A 12,817-nucleotide genomic window follows, 5' to 3' on the forward strand; every position below is an offset into this window, starting at 1 on the left:
CCAAAATAAATAATCGTTTTACTAGAATATCAAACAAAAAGAAAAGGATTATATATGTGTTAAAAATTAAAATGAAAATAAAATTAAATTAAAATATAATTTGATCAGGTAAAAATTCAAAAAAGTAATAAAGCCAAAAAATATAATTTTGAAATTAAGTATATATATATATATATATATATATATATATATATATATATATATATATATATATGTATTTATTTATACTTGTTTTTTAAAAAAAAAAAATAAAAATTATTTCTATTAAAAATTTAGAAATTAAGATATTCGGAAAAGATATATAAATAGAGATTTATAATTGAAGTATTTTTAAATAAAAAAAAAGTTATAAAAACTCTGATATTATATGCTCGGATTTTTCTCAATAATAATAAATTAAAAAGTTTTGAAGAAATCAGTCCAAAACTTAGATTTAAAGCTAAAAAATGCTTTTTATATTCTTTTTTTTATTTTAAAATTAAAATGTAAATTAAACTTAAAAAGATACTAATTTTGGAACAAATAGAATTCTTAAATAAACTTTAATTAATAAAATTTTAGATGACATTATAAATAATACTAGACGTATATTTTCTAATTTTTTTATCTAATAGAATTCTTTTTTTAAGAAAAAAATGAATTATTAATTAATAAAATAGTTTAAAAATTTAAAGAATAATAAAAAATAAATTGAAAAAGTAGAAATTAGAATATTCCTTTAGGTTTTTAATGATAATATAGAAGAAGATATAAAATTAAAATAATTAATAAGTTTTAATGGAGTCCGTTCTTTTATAAATTGAGAATAAAAAGTGGATATATAAAATAAGTTTATTTATAAAATTATTATCTTTAATATTTAATTGCATAAAATCAAAAAATTAATTTAATAAGTTAATTTTTTTTTTTAATAAAATATTATATAATTTTTAAAAAAATAAAAGAAAATCTAAAAAAAAACTTATTTTTAATTATATTTACATTGCAGATTATATAAAAAAACAATATATAGCATTAATATAATGAAAAACTAAAATTTTTTGTTCAATAATTTTTGTTCAATATATATATTTGTTTTGTTTTTTTGTTAAAAAAAATATATAATAAAATGTATAATTAAGTTGATAATTTAGATAAATTATAATAAAAAAAATAAAAAATGGGTTAATTCTTGAAAAAGTTAACTTTAATTAATTTTTTATATAAATAGAAAAAAAAATTAAAATAATAAATATTAAATATAAAAACAGATAATCATACATTAAAGAAAAATATTTACTAAGAGTTTATTAAAAAATAAATAATGAATTATTTAGTAAAAACAAAATAAAATTTAAAATAATTAAATATTATAAGAATACAAATAACAATAATAGCAATTAAATAAAAAAAAAGTATAAAATATATTCATTTATAATATATAAATTATATTTAGTTTAAAATATACATAACCTAATATAAAACCTATTATAAAATTAGAGAAAAAAATTATGGAAATATATAATAAAAAATGAAATAACTTTTATATAATAAAGTGTGAATTATTAAAAATATTTTTTTTGAAAATCGATGAATTAGAAAAAAAAAAATAGAATTTAAATTAATAAAAAGGTATACAAATATATATATATATATATATATATATATATATTTATATATTTTTATATATTTATTATATGATAATATATACATAAATTTTATATTGAAATGATTATTTTACTTGTAAAATAAATTATTAATCATATTAGATTTATAAAATAAATAATTATTATTATTTAAATAATTTCATAATTAAAATTTTTAAAAATAGATATTTATTGCAAATTTAATAAAAAAATATAGATATAATTAATAACTAAATAAGATATAATATATACATATATAATCTATATAAAAAAAAGTTAAATTTGTGAGAAAATAAAAGTATTAAAAAAGAATAAAGATAATATATAAAATAAAAATAAATAATAATAATAATAATAATAATAATAATAATAATAATAATAATAATAATAATAAATATGGCTATTAAACCCGTATCACATAAAAAAATTATTAAAAAAAGAACGAAAAAATTCGTAAGATTTGAAAGTGAAGATTTTGGAAAATTACGTTCTTCTTGGAGAAGACCAAGAGGTATTGATAATCGTGTTAGACGTAGATTCAGAGGATAAAGAAGTATGGTGAAAATTGGTTTTGGTTCTGACAAAGCAACAAAGCATTTACTTCCCAATGGATTCAAAAAATTCTTAGTTACTAACTTATAAGACCTCGAAGTTCTTTTAATGAACAATAGATAATATTGTGGAGAAGTTGCACACAATGTTTCAGCTAGAGTTAAAGCATAAATCGTTAAAAGAGCTGCTGAACTTGGAGTTAGAATAACTAATGGAAATGCTAAGGTTAGAACTGAAGAGAAAAAATGATGATAATTTATATAAAAATAAATAAATATAAATAAATAAAGATCGGGAAATATTTTTTTAAATAAAAGCTTTTGTATTTCTTTTTTTTTTTAGTAAATAATTTTATTTAAATATAATAATTTTTTTTTTAATTCTTAAACATATTATTTTTTTTTTTAAATTTTTTTTTTATTTTATATAATAAATATTTCTTTTTATTATGTTTTTATAAAATAAACTTTATAAATTATAACTTATTAAATAACTTTATATAATTAATTTTAATCATATTTGCTTTCTATTAATTCCATGTTTGAAAATTTCTAATTCAGCCTATTATGGTCCTAATAAAGCTGATAATATAACAGCAATAGGATTTCCATATTTTTTTTCGTAATTTTTATGTTCATATTCTTTAATTATTCGAATTGTTTCTTCTTTTTCGATATTTTTTAAATATTTTTTTTTAGAATCAAGTTTATTTTGCATTTCTTGAAATTGTTTAAAAAATTATTCTTTATTTAAATAATTATTTAAAGGGATATCATTATCATACATAATAATTTTATGAGATATTGGTTAGTTATCTATTTAACTATCATTAAAGAACTTTTTTTTTTTTTTTTTTTCGAAATAAAATATATGTATTATATTAAAAAATACAAATGAAATATTTGAATTTGTATAATTTAATTAATCAAAAGTATTTTTATCTTCTGATTTTTTCTTATTATTTAACTATATTAAATTTCTAATTTTTCTTTATGTCTTTTTTATTTTATTTTTTTATATTAAATAAAAATACTTACTTCATTATATATAATATCATTTGATGTTGATTTAGTTGCAAAAAGCTAATCTATTGTTCTTTCTAAAGTATTTAGATCATCTTGAGTTAAACCATCAAAAATTTATTGCATGTTTTACATCATTTATTTCTTTTATTTAAAAGTTTCTTCATTTTTTACTTATGCAATATTTACTTTACTTAAATTCATATTATTAACTACATTAACTTATTTGATATTTAAAATGCTAGCTTTTTTTGTTATTGTTTTTTTAATAAAAAAATATAAATATACATAATTATTATATATCTATAATATTACAATTATTTTATAATAAACTATTATTTTCATTTTTATAATATTCTCCATTATAAGAATGCAATTAATTATTAAAAGAGAAATATTATTCATTTATTTTTAAATTTGTTTTAAATATATCTAAACAGGTATTTTAAATAATCTAAAGTTCCTTTATTTCTTATAGTTTAGAGGATTTCTATAATAGAAATTCTTTACTTTTTTAGTCTAAGAAATCTGGTAAGTTTTATTCATAAACTTTTTCGCCAAAATTTAAAATGGTATGAATTATCCAAGAAAGACCTTCTTTTCTATTATCTTTTCCATATTTTAAAATTTCAAAGTAGAAAACTTTTTTAGCTTGATTTAATTATTTTTAATATTATTTTTTTATTTAAATTTCTTTTTCAATAGCATTGATCATTTACTTTTTTTTTTTTTATAAATTAATTTTTTTTTTTTTATTAAAAATAAATTAAATTCTACAAAATTATAATATTATTTCGTAGAAAAACTAGCATAGGAATCTTACAAATTCTATACTTCTTTTTCTAATTCTTATATTTTGTTTGAAATAACCATCACATTTTCAATTATAGCCGACCTACTAGGATTTTATGGTTGAATTTTTTTCAAACTACTACTCGTTACACTTTATTCTTCACTTTTTTTTCCAAAAATTAAATTATTTGTCATATATTTCTTTAAACTATCATTAGTACTACTTATATTATGATGACTTTCTTAAGGATTTTTAATTTATTAATTATAAGCTTCAATTTCTTATTTCAAACTTTCTTTCAGTCCTTTAATCTATCTCATTTTTAAAAAAATGGATTGATTTTCTAGCCTCAATACCCTTAAAATATTCTACTTATTAATAATTAGGTTAAATATATTTTTTTCTTTTTATAATAAATGCAATTCGACAATATTTGAAATTTTTTCGAAATTTTTGGCCCTTTCTACTATATTTAAATTCGTGTCAACATCATTATCTATAGAATAAAATGTGCACAAAATCCTTTTTATACCTTCAGATGTTAAATCAGATTGACTTAAATTATTATCTTCGTTTCCATTTATATTAGGAACTTATTTTACATATTTTATTATTTACTTTTATATTTATCGAATATCGTTTGATATATTATCTTCGTTTTCATTTTCATTTTCGTTTTCATTTTCTTTTTCGTTTTTCTTTATTTATTTTATTGCATGCTAAGACATTTGCTGAAAATTTTAATTACTTTAGTTTATTTCATCTCCTTTTTAGTTTATGTTTTTTTTAGATTAATCATTTGTTTCTGATATCTTTTTATTATTTATTAAAAGATTTTTATATTTATATATATATCATTATTTTTATTTATTTATTTTTTTTAAAAAAGACCGTATTTTTTCTTAATAAATCTGTAAATGAATTTTTTTTTGCTTTTTCTTATTGGCTTCTTAATATTAATAATTTTTTTTCTGCCAATGATTTTGGAGTGAAATCTTAATCATTTATTTTTATGTCAGTAAATTATTCACGGGCTATTATAAGTACACTTTATCGTGTTTTTTCAGCTATTTATTTCATATCTTTTATTCTTTTGGTTTAGACTTAAGGTGATTCTTATATTAAGTTTTGGCTCTATTTATTTTATATATATCTATTTTTTAAATTTTGTTTACGTTTATAATTAATTGTCTCTATGTGTCGTCATATTTTAGATTTTAATTAATATCTTGTTTAGCTTATAATTGTAGACTCTAAAGTTTTTTTTAATTTCTCATATGTTTTTGCCATTAATCAAGTTCTTAAATTTATTTTATTTCATTCTTTTTTATTTGGTTTTAAATTTGTTCATATTAAGAATGAGATTTATTTATTTTCTATATATAAGGTAATTTCAAAGTCTATTAAGGAGATTTTAGTTAAAATTCATTATTCTATTCTTCAAATTAATAATATCTAAAATAAAAAATAATATTATTATTATATTATGATATATATTTAGTTTTAACATTTCACTCATTAGTAATTTTTTTCCTGGTTTGTTTTTTAATTATTATAAGACATTTTATTCATAGTAATTATATTCGGGTCTTTTGTATATTTTTGTACCCCTTAAAAAAGCTATATCAGAAAGAAATCTTTTTGATTTATAATTTCCTTATTTTTTCGATTTTTTTTCTTTTACCTCAACTTAAATAATTTTGTAAAAGTCAATTTTGTTTAGTTCATTTTATTCAATTTTATTTGCTATATCATCTTAAAGTTATTTTTCAATGTTATAATTATTAAAATTTATTCTAATTAAGTCTTTTGCATTTGTATTGTTTATATCTTATTTAAAATCTATTAATCTTAAAAATTTTTTGCTTTATTAAAGTTTAAATTTTTCTTTAATGTATTAATTCATTTATAAGTATATTTAATAAAAAATATTATTTATGATAAATAAAATTTATTTTATATAAATTTAATCATTAATAATATTTATATTTTTATTAAATATATTAGTATGTTAAAAATATAAACAAATTTTTATTTTCTAATTTAAAATATAATTTCTTATTTTTTTTGATTTAAACAAAAATCAATAAAAAATATAAATAATAAAATCCAAAAAATTATATAATTTTTTATTAATAAATTAATAATTTATATATCTTTATTTTTTTTATAAAAACAAAAACTAAAAAACCAAAGTATTTTAAAAATAATTATATTTAATACAAAATATGTTGAAATAAATAAAATATTTATATGGTACTACCAAAATTATTTATGGAAAAAAAGCAAGAGATTAAATAATAAAAGGAATAGAATAATTAAATAAAGCAACATCATGTACTCTTGGTCCAAAAGTACATAAAATAGATAAATAAAATTACCTTTATAACAAAATGATAGGGAAGAAATGTATGTTTAGACAATGAATTAAGACTTCCTAGAATAACAAAAGATGGAGTAACAGTTGCAAAAAATATAATGTTTGTAAATACTATTTTTTTATATAAATATAATAAAAATAAAACATATAATAAGAAAAATAAATTATTAGAAATCGGAGCTTCTTTAACTAGATCAGCTTCTGGATATACAAACAAATTTGCAGGAGATGGCACTACTACAACAATCATATTAGCAAACTCTATATTAGAGTAAATATTTTATTATTAAAATCAAAATACAAAAAATTAAAAAAGAGAAGGATAAAAATATGTAAATTTTGATATAAATCCGATAGAAATGAAAAAAGGAATGGATATTGGCAAAAAACATATTCTTGAATATTTAGAAGAAATTTCAATAAAAGTAAATACTAAAGACTAGCTTAATAAGGTTGCAATGGTTTGCACAAACCATGATTAAAAAATGTCTAAATTAATAAGCGATGCTTTAATAGAAGTAGGATTAGATGGTATTATAGAAATTGAGCCTGGAAATTAACTGGTTAATGAACTTTCTGTAAAATTAAATATATATATAAAAATAAATAAATATATATATAAAAATATATATATATATATATATGTATATATTTATATATATAAACATAATATACATATATATATATATATAAATATAAAATATTTTCTTATTTTAATTTATATATAAGTTTACTAAAGGTATAACATTAAGTAGAGGATATGCATCTAGAGAATTAATAATAAATAAATAATCCAATAGTGTAGAATTAAATTATCCTCTTATATTAATAGCAGATTTAGAAATTAAATAAATTCGGGAAATAGTTCCTGCTTTAGAACTTGCTAAAAAATTTAATAAATCATTATTAATTTTTGCTAAAGATATATCAAATGATGTTTTATCTAGTATAATCTTTAATTAACAAAAGAAAATAATTAATGTAACTAAAAAATATATTTTTATTTTAATATACTAATATAAATATACATATAAATAATAACAAAAATATAGTGTTGTGCAATAACAGTACCTGGAATGGGTAATTACTCACGTGTTTTATTAGAAGGTATAGCCTTATTAACAGGCGCGACCCTATTCGAAAATTTAAATTACGAATTATTTTAAGAAATACAATAGAAAGACTTTGGGAAATGCCAAGAAGTATTAGTTTCTGAACTTGAGACTTTTTTTTAGGGCACATAAGGACCTTAAGATAAAATAAACTAAAGAGTAGAAGAATTAAGAAAATCCATAAAAAATTCTGATAATGAAACTTCATAGAAAATCTTGAAAGAAAGACTGGCTAGATTTACAGGAAAAATGGCCATAATTTTATGCGGGGGAAATACTGAATTGGATATTTACGAAAATAGAGATAGGTTAGTTGATGGTTTAAATGGTGTTAAAAATGCTATTAAATATGTATATATATAAATTTATATTTTTTTATTTTATTTTTTATAGGGAATTGTAACAGGAGGAGGTACTTGTTTATTAAAAGCATCTTAATTATTAGATTATATAGAAGTGGAAAATTTCGAATAAAAATGTGGACTAAATGCTCTCAAAACCGCACTACTTAAACCTACTTAGATTTTATTGGATAATGCGGGGTTTAATGGGAAATATATCGTTTAAAAAATTCTGGAAAAGTAATAGGATGATCCATATATTGATATGATTTGAATACTAGGTTTTTTTTTTTTTTTTTTTCAAATAAAATAAAGTATTTTGTATTTTTATATTTTAAGATGAATATGTTAATTTTATAGATAGAGGTATTTTTGATTCTTTAACAGTTTCTAAATCAACTATTGAAGATTCTATTGGTGTTGCTTCGATGATATTAACTACTGAAGTTGCGGTTATAAAAGAAAAAAAGCTATACACGTATAATAATTTTATTTAAAATTTTTCTATTTTCTTATTTTTTTTAGCTCCAAGCTTAAAAAGTTTTAAAAAATAGATATTTTGAGAGAAATTATTTAAATTTTTTTTATATATTATTAAAAAACTTTTATATTAAAATTTATATAAAAAAAAAACTAATTTAAATATAATTATTTTTTATTTAATAATAAAAAAAAAATAAGAAAAAGGCACAATTTTATACACGAAAATTTATTTTATAAAATAAAAATATATTTTATTTTTAGTTTAAAAAAAAAAAGAATTTTTTTTTTAAAGAGTTTATTTATTTCTAGTTTATTTTTTATTTTTTTAAAAAAAAACATTTAAATTTACAAACATATACAAAAAAAAAATACATATATATATATTTTGTTTATCTTTTATATTTTTTTAAAATTTTTATATTATTTATTAATTTAATATCATCCTGATTTAAAAAGCAAAACTGATTTTCTTAATGTTATAAGGTCAAAAAATGTTAAAGAAGTAGAATCAAAAGTTAATGAGCATCCAAAATTTTTTCCTAATAATACATTACCATTCACCATCTCCTATATATTTGAAAATTTTAAAATATAAATTTTTATATATATATATATAATAATATATGAATATATATATATATATTTATCATCATATTAAAAATAATAACCAATTTTAAATTCAGGCTATGATTTTACATATTTTACTAATAATAAAGCCATATCTTTTTCTAAAGCTTAGGAATTTTCTCTTATAACAACTTCTGCTTCTATAAATATAAAAAATATATATTTTTTTTATAAAAAAATTCAATAATTTTGTACATCTAACTACTTTCTTAAATAAAGGCTAGGCCATATCGTTAAATCTTACTTAATGAAGAGGAAGGGGTTCTTCAATCTTTGGTTCTTCATCAGAATCTGAATTGTTCATATTTTTTTGATTAATATAAAAAAATTAATTTATAAAATAAAAATATATATGTATTTTTATTAATTATATTTTTTTTTTATAAATAAGAATATATATATATATATATATTTTTATTTTGTAACTTTTTTTTTTTGAAAAAATAAATAAAGTTTAAAATCAAAAATATGTTAAATAAAAATATAAATAAAATATATTTTTTTTTGTTTTTTTAAAAATTATATATATTTCTTTTTTTATAAAAAAAATAAAAAATAAAAAACAAAAAAATAGAAAATAGTATTTATACAAAATTCAAAAAGGATTATTTAATTTTTTTATTTTTTTATTTTTTGAAAAAAAAAAAAAAAATCATATTTCATATTTTTAAATAATATCATATTTTTCATCTTCATCACTTATTTTAATATTGTTACTTATATTTTAAGATGAACTTAAAGAATTTTAACAATCACTATTAATTATATTATTTGAATCAACCGTAAAATCTAATTAAATTAATTTAGATAATAAAATAACAAAAATATTTTTTTACATAAATATTTTTCTAAAGAATAAATTTTATCATCCACTGGTGAATATAAAGACATTTCTTTAAATTCAGGATCAATATATCTAACATCTATTTCATTATCTAATTTAGGTACAAAAGGAGGTACAATCTATTATTTTTACAATAAATCCCATTTCAAATCCGAAAACCAGGGATGTTCTATTATTTCTTTTGCCCCATCTAAACTTCCTAATCTTTTATTCGGATCTTTTTCCAACAAACCATTAATAATACTTTTTAATTTCCCTTATATCTTAGGATGTGGGGTAGGGTTATTTTTTTCAATATTCTAAAATAATGTTTTTCTACTTTCATTATAAAAAGCAGGTTATCCTGTAACCATCTCGTATATTATATTTCCTAAAGTCCACCAATCGACAGGCTTACCATGTCCTTTTTATAATAAAATCTCAGGAGCTAAATATTCGGGAGTTCCACATAAGGATTTTGCTTCTTGACCTATAATATTCATTTTTGAAAGTCCAAAATCAGTTAATTTTATATATCCTTCTTTAGTTATTAGTACATTTTCGGGTTTTAAACTAATTTTATTTTATTTTAATGTTTTATATATATAAATTTACTCTCTATAAATGATGTTCTTGCTATGCAAATATTCGAAAGCTTTAACCATTTAAGCAGCATAGAATTTAGTTCTATTTTTTTTGTTTAATAAAATAAAATATATTTCTATTTTATTAAAATAAAATATATATTTATATATTTTATTAAATTATATTTTATCAGTATAAATATATATTTATATAATTATATATATATATATATATGTAAATTAAATTTAAATTATTAAATACTATTATTCTGTAAGCTATCTTTTTGCATATAATAACTAATATAATTCTCCTCCAGGACAGAATTCCAAAACAAAATAAATATATTTATTATCTTAAAAAGCATATTTCATTTTTACAATATATTAGTTATCCACTTATTACTATATTTAAATTAATAAAAATATAATAGAAACAAATATATTAATTTATATGTTTTTTTTAATTAATTATGGATTTAAATGACTAACATTATATACTATATATAGGCTTATTAAAAAATATAAGTACTAAAATGTTTCTTTCGCCAATAACATGCTCTCTTTGATTTTTTTCTTTTATTAATTATTTTTTTATAGCTTTTAATGCATAGACCTAATTATCATCTTTTTTCCTTACCAAAGAAACTTTAGCATAAGAACCTTTTCCTATTATTGTAAGTAAATAAAAAGAATCTAAAGAAATAGGCTTTTTTTCTTGATTTTCAAATTATATAAAGTCGTACAAATTAATATTATTATTTTTCATGTATATATAAAATATATATTTTTTTTTTATTATTTTAATTATTTTTTTAATTTTTAAAAATATTAAAAAAAAAAAAAATATTTTACATCTTTTAACTAAACTTTTATAAAAATTTAAATGATTTTAATTTTGAGGCTATTAAGAATTTAATATTAATATTTAAACAATAAATTTCGCTATAATTTATATTTATTAACGTAATAATTTTATTAATTATTAATTTTTAATATCTTATAACTTTAATTTATTAAGGTTAAGAACAGAATTATTATATATTTTCATAAAAAAAAAAATATACAAATATATATAAATTTATATATAAATATATATATATTATTTATACTTAAGATTAATATTGACTATTGTAAAAATATATTTATTTTACTTTTTATCATTTTTAAATATAAATATTATTCTTAATTTAAAATGTTTAAATATTGACATCTTATATAAAATATTATTGCAAATATTTTATAATTAATAATAATAAATATTAAAAATTATTAATATTACATTAATTTGTATATATTTATAAATTAATTTTTTTTAAAATAGTTATAATTTTTTGATATTTTAAATATGCTATTTAAAATAAAGAAATTCAAATGAACTATTTATATTTATTAACAATTATAATAAAAAAAAATATTAAAAATATACATAACTTAAATAAATAATAATTTAATTTTATGTATATAAATAATTTACATATTCTTTAAAAATTCTTAATGAGCATTTAAACATTTTTAATTAAATCAATTTTATATAATCATTGATAATTAAATATATTAACATATTTTTAATTTAATATTTATATACTTTAAAATAAAACATATCACATTTTGAAATAATTTTTTTTTAATTTTTAATTAACATTAGTTAATATAAAAACTTATTCAAATAACAAATATATTTACTAAAAAATTTTTTCTATATTTTCTCAAAATAATTAATAAATGAAAATATTTATTTATAAATTAAATTTAAATATTAATTGTAAACTGTTAAAAACCAAATAAAAAATATAGATAACAAAATAAAAAATTTTTAAATATATTATATTGATAAACTATATATAATTTATAAATAAATATTTTTTCTATTAAATTAAATTATCGATTTAATAATATTAATTTAAATTTTAATAAAAGTAATAAATATTATAATAATATAATATAATAAAGTTATTTATTCATATATTATATTTATTTTTATTTTTATAATGATATTTACTATTAATATAATATATAAATTTATAATCTTAAAAATTAATTTATTTTTATTTTATAATTACTAAAAACATCGATGATTTTAGAATTATTTGTTTAAATATTTTCATCCTCATTTCTGATTCAATCTATTTTTTTTTTTATTCTTTTTTGCATTTCAAATATAATTTTTTATACTTGCTCTATATTATTATATTTTTATTTTAAAATGAGTAAATATTTTATTCGAATATTTTAAATTTATTAAAATAAAATATTTATAATATTTATTTATTTTGAATGAACAAAAATATCAATATCAAATATAAATATTATTAAAAAAAAAAAAAAAATCTATAAAAAAATAAAAAATAATTAATTTTAAGTATTGAAATTAAAAAAAAACAGAGTTAGAAAAAAAATAGTTATTTATTTTTCCAATAAAGATAAGTAATATATTAAATTATTAAATTAAAATTTAATTAATTTTACTATTTATAA

At 15.9% G+C, this 12,817-nt stretch overlaps 4 protein-coding genes across 4 annotated transcripts, besides 19 other annotated features; 2 read left to right on the forward strand and 2 right to left on the reverse strand. All coding sequences in view use genetic code 6, as the record gives it.

Moving 5' to 3' along the window:
- The first annotated feature begins 159 nt into the window (after positions 1–159).
- Positions 160–214: a microsatellite.
- Positions 215–1,037: 823 nt separating this feature from the next.
- Positions 1,038–1,064: a microsatellite.
- A 331-nt stretch (positions 1,065–1,395) lies between these two features.
- Positions 1,396–1,446: a microsatellite.
- A 173-nt stretch (positions 1,447–1,619) lies between these two features.
- Positions 1,620–1,689: a microsatellite.
- Positions 1,690–1,825: 136 nt separating this feature from the next.
- Positions 1,826–1,871: a microsatellite.
- Positions 1,872–1,942: 71 nt separating this feature from the next.
- Positions 1,943–2,019: a microsatellite.
- Positions 2,020–2,023: 4 nt separating this feature from the next.
- IMG5_123130 (ribosomal protein, putative) lies at positions 2,024–2,567 on the forward strand (the record flags this gene model as incomplete). Its single annotated transcript, XM_004032338.1, has 1 exon — positions 2,024–2,567. A coding segment is annotated over one exon (402 nt), but the record flags the coding sequence as incomplete, so codon positions are not given.
- Positions 2,568–2,630: 63 nt separating this feature from the next.
- Positions 2,631–2,677: a microsatellite.
- Positions 2,678–2,690: 13 nt separating this feature from the next.
- On the reverse strand, positions 2,691–3,337 carry IMG5_123140 (hypothetical protein; the record flags this gene model as incomplete). The annotated part of the gene is made up of 2 exons (XM_004032339.1): positions 2,691–3,014; positions 3,215–3,337. The coding sequence occupies 2 exons, from the start codon at positions 3,335–3,337 to the stop codon at positions 2,691–2,693; spliced, it is 447 nt and encodes a 148-aa protein (XP_004032387.1).
- Positions 3,338–3,918: 581 nt separating this feature from the next.
- Positions 3,919–3,967: a microsatellite.
- Positions 3,968–4,645: 678 nt separating this feature from the next.
- Positions 4,646–4,689: a microsatellite.
- Positions 4,650–4,689: a microsatellite.
- A 1,228-nt stretch (positions 4,690–5,917) lies between these two features.
- Positions 5,918–5,958: a microsatellite.
- Positions 5,959–6,470: 512 nt separating this feature from the next.
- Positions 6,471–8,099, forward strand: IMG5_123150 (hypothetical protein; the record flags this gene model as incomplete). Its single annotated transcript, XM_004032340.1, has 6 exons — positions 6,471–6,476; positions 6,528–6,643; positions 6,689–6,950; positions 7,102–7,353; positions 7,425–7,835; positions 7,878–8,099. 6 exons carry the CDS (start codon positions 6,471–6,473, stop codon positions 8,097–8,099), a joined length of 1,269 nt encoding a protein of 422 aa, XP_004032388.1.
- Positions 6,961–7,070: a microsatellite.
- A 717-nt stretch (positions 8,100–8,816) lies between the features above and the next one.
- On the reverse strand, positions 8,817–11,108 carry IMG5_123160 (protein kinase domain protein; the record flags this gene model as incomplete). The annotated part of the gene is made up of 7 exons (XM_004032341.1): positions 8,817–8,875; positions 8,977–9,075; positions 9,131–9,226; positions 9,772–10,331; positions 10,374–10,445; positions 10,605–10,744; positions 10,872–11,108. The coding sequence occupies 7 exons, from the start codon at positions 11,106–11,108 to the stop codon at positions 8,817–8,819; spliced, it is 1,263 nt and encodes a 420-aa protein (XP_004032389.1).
- Positions 8,909–8,951: a microsatellite.
- Positions 9,475–9,513: a microsatellite.
- Positions 10,498–10,577: a microsatellite.
- Positions 10,537–10,577: a microsatellite.
- A 292-nt stretch (positions 11,109–11,400) lies between the features above and the next one.
- Positions 11,401–11,439: a microsatellite.
- Positions 11,409–11,441: a microsatellite.
- A 788-nt stretch (positions 11,442–12,229) lies between these two features.
- Positions 12,230–12,289: a microsatellite.
- Positions 12,290–12,817: the final 528 nt, after the last annotated feature.

This window comes from Ichthyophthirius multifiliis, assembly GCF_000220395.1.
Source record: "Ichthyophthirius multifiliis unplaced genomic scaffold scaff_1120509250977, whole genome shotgun sequence".
Classification (NCBI taxonomy): Eukaryota; Ciliophora; class Oligohymenophorea; order Hymenostomatida; genus Ichthyophthirius; species Ichthyophthirius multifiliis.